Genomic DNA, 1,410 nt, shown 5'->3' on the forward strand with positions numbered 1-1,410 from the left:
GTTGTTCTCTCATTAAATTGTTATAATTTGATTACTTCTGCCTGATATGCTAAGTTATCCGAATGGTGTAGCCTCTTGTACTCAACTGCTGAAGCTATTCTGCTATTGTTTAGTAAAGCTCTTAAGTTTTTCATAAAGTCATTGATAAGAACAAGATCTTACTGTTTAAGCAAATTATTTAGTTCAACACTCTTTGACCTGTGATGTGATATTTTACTATTACAATATTCTTTTTTTTCCAAGTATATATCATATTACAATAAAATATATATCATACTAACTATTCCATCTGGTCACATTTGCTTTACAATTTGCGTATATGAGATATACCCGAAAATAATCACATATGCAAACGTGCCAAGACTAATACATTTTTTCTATTTTGGATTGGCATAGTCAGGACCTAAGCTCAAACTCTCTACTCACTCAATAACGACCTATATACATTTGTAAATGCAACTAATAATACTTTTAACCTGCCATTCATTCTTGAAATAAAAAAAAAAGTAGTGGATTGATCAATTTTCAAAACAATAAAGTATCCGAACGGCAACTAACCAAGAATATATTCATATATAGATATATAATTTTGTTTCCATGTCTTCATGCGGATAGGATCATATACATATCGTCTATCACAGCATGAAATGCATGAGCTTGAACCAACCAAAGGCACCACCACCGTTAACCTCCCTCACTTTTCCGGCCTCCTCGGCGCACGACGCATACGTCTTCGTCACACCTCCTTCCACGGCAGCGCCACCGTGAGTCACCTTTCTCGGACACAAAAAGAAGCTCCTAGATCCAAGTTCTATCAGCTTGCCCTCCCTATTCAAACCTTCATAAAACAACCAAAATCACCGAAATCAATTTCCAACCAAAGTACAATAAATCAATCAAATTAACCTAATACTACGAATTAATTAAGGATTATAATATAATTAATCATGGAAATCATAAGATTGATGATGAGGCTCACTTTCTAAGCTAAACTGAGAGTAATGAAGGTCGAAGCCGGATGGTTCATCGGTCGGCAGGACCGGACGGCGGCCTTCCTTCACGAACTGGCGGACAGCAGCGGATATCAGATCGCCGACGGTGGATTCCGGCCTCATAAGGAGCTGAACCGGCGCCACGCTCCCTAGCAACGTCACCTTGAGGAGAATCTTCGGCGGTTGACGCGGCGTAACCTCCGGTGACACCACAGCAGCGTTCCGGTATGAAATTAGGTCCGGCAAGGTCCTCGGGCGGCGGAGTTCGGCGGCGGCTTGAGTCATGGCGTTGTGGCTGTGGAACGATGAGGATTTATTGGACAACCTATTCTTCCGGTGAGTGTCGATCTGGCCACTACGGTTGCTCTTGTGACTCGGCATGGTGGTTACCGTATCGAATCACAGCCCCTCAAAGAAA

The 1,410-nt window shown here is 41.3% G+C and overlaps 1 protein-coding gene across 1 annotated transcript; it reads right to left on the reverse strand.

Annotated features, from left to right (window-relative positions):
* Positions 1-252: 252 nt before the first annotated feature.
* Positions 253-1,410, reverse strand: LOC127741305 (uncharacterized protein At4g22758-like). The gene is made up of 2 exons (XM_052253557.1): positions 980-1,410; positions 253-838 (listed from the first exon to the last, which is right to left on the reverse strand). Exons 1-2 carry the CDS (start codon positions 1,371-1,373, stop codon positions 636-638), a joined length of 597 nt encoding a protein of 198 aa, XP_052109517.1. The 5' UTR covers positions 1,374-1,410; the 3' UTR covers positions 253-635.

The sequence above is a fragment of the Arachis duranensis genome, chromosome 8, assembly GCF_000817695.3.
Source record: "Arachis duranensis cultivar V14167 chromosome 8, aradu.V14167.gnm2.J7QH, whole genome shotgun sequence".
Classification (NCBI taxonomy): Eukaryota; Viridiplantae; Streptophyta; class Magnoliopsida; order Fabales; family Fabaceae; genus Arachis; species Arachis duranensis.

Excerpts from the sequence above, each read along its gene's own strand:
- LOC127741305 (XM_052253557.1), bottom strand. The coding sequence starts at position 1,373 with ATGCCGAGTCACAAGAGCAACCGTAGTGGCCAGATCGACACTCACCGG. Across the intron at positions 839-979 it reads CTCTCAGTTTAGCTTAGAAA|GTTTGAATAGGGAGGGCAAG; the intron begins GTGAGCCTCATC and ends TGTTTTATGAAG.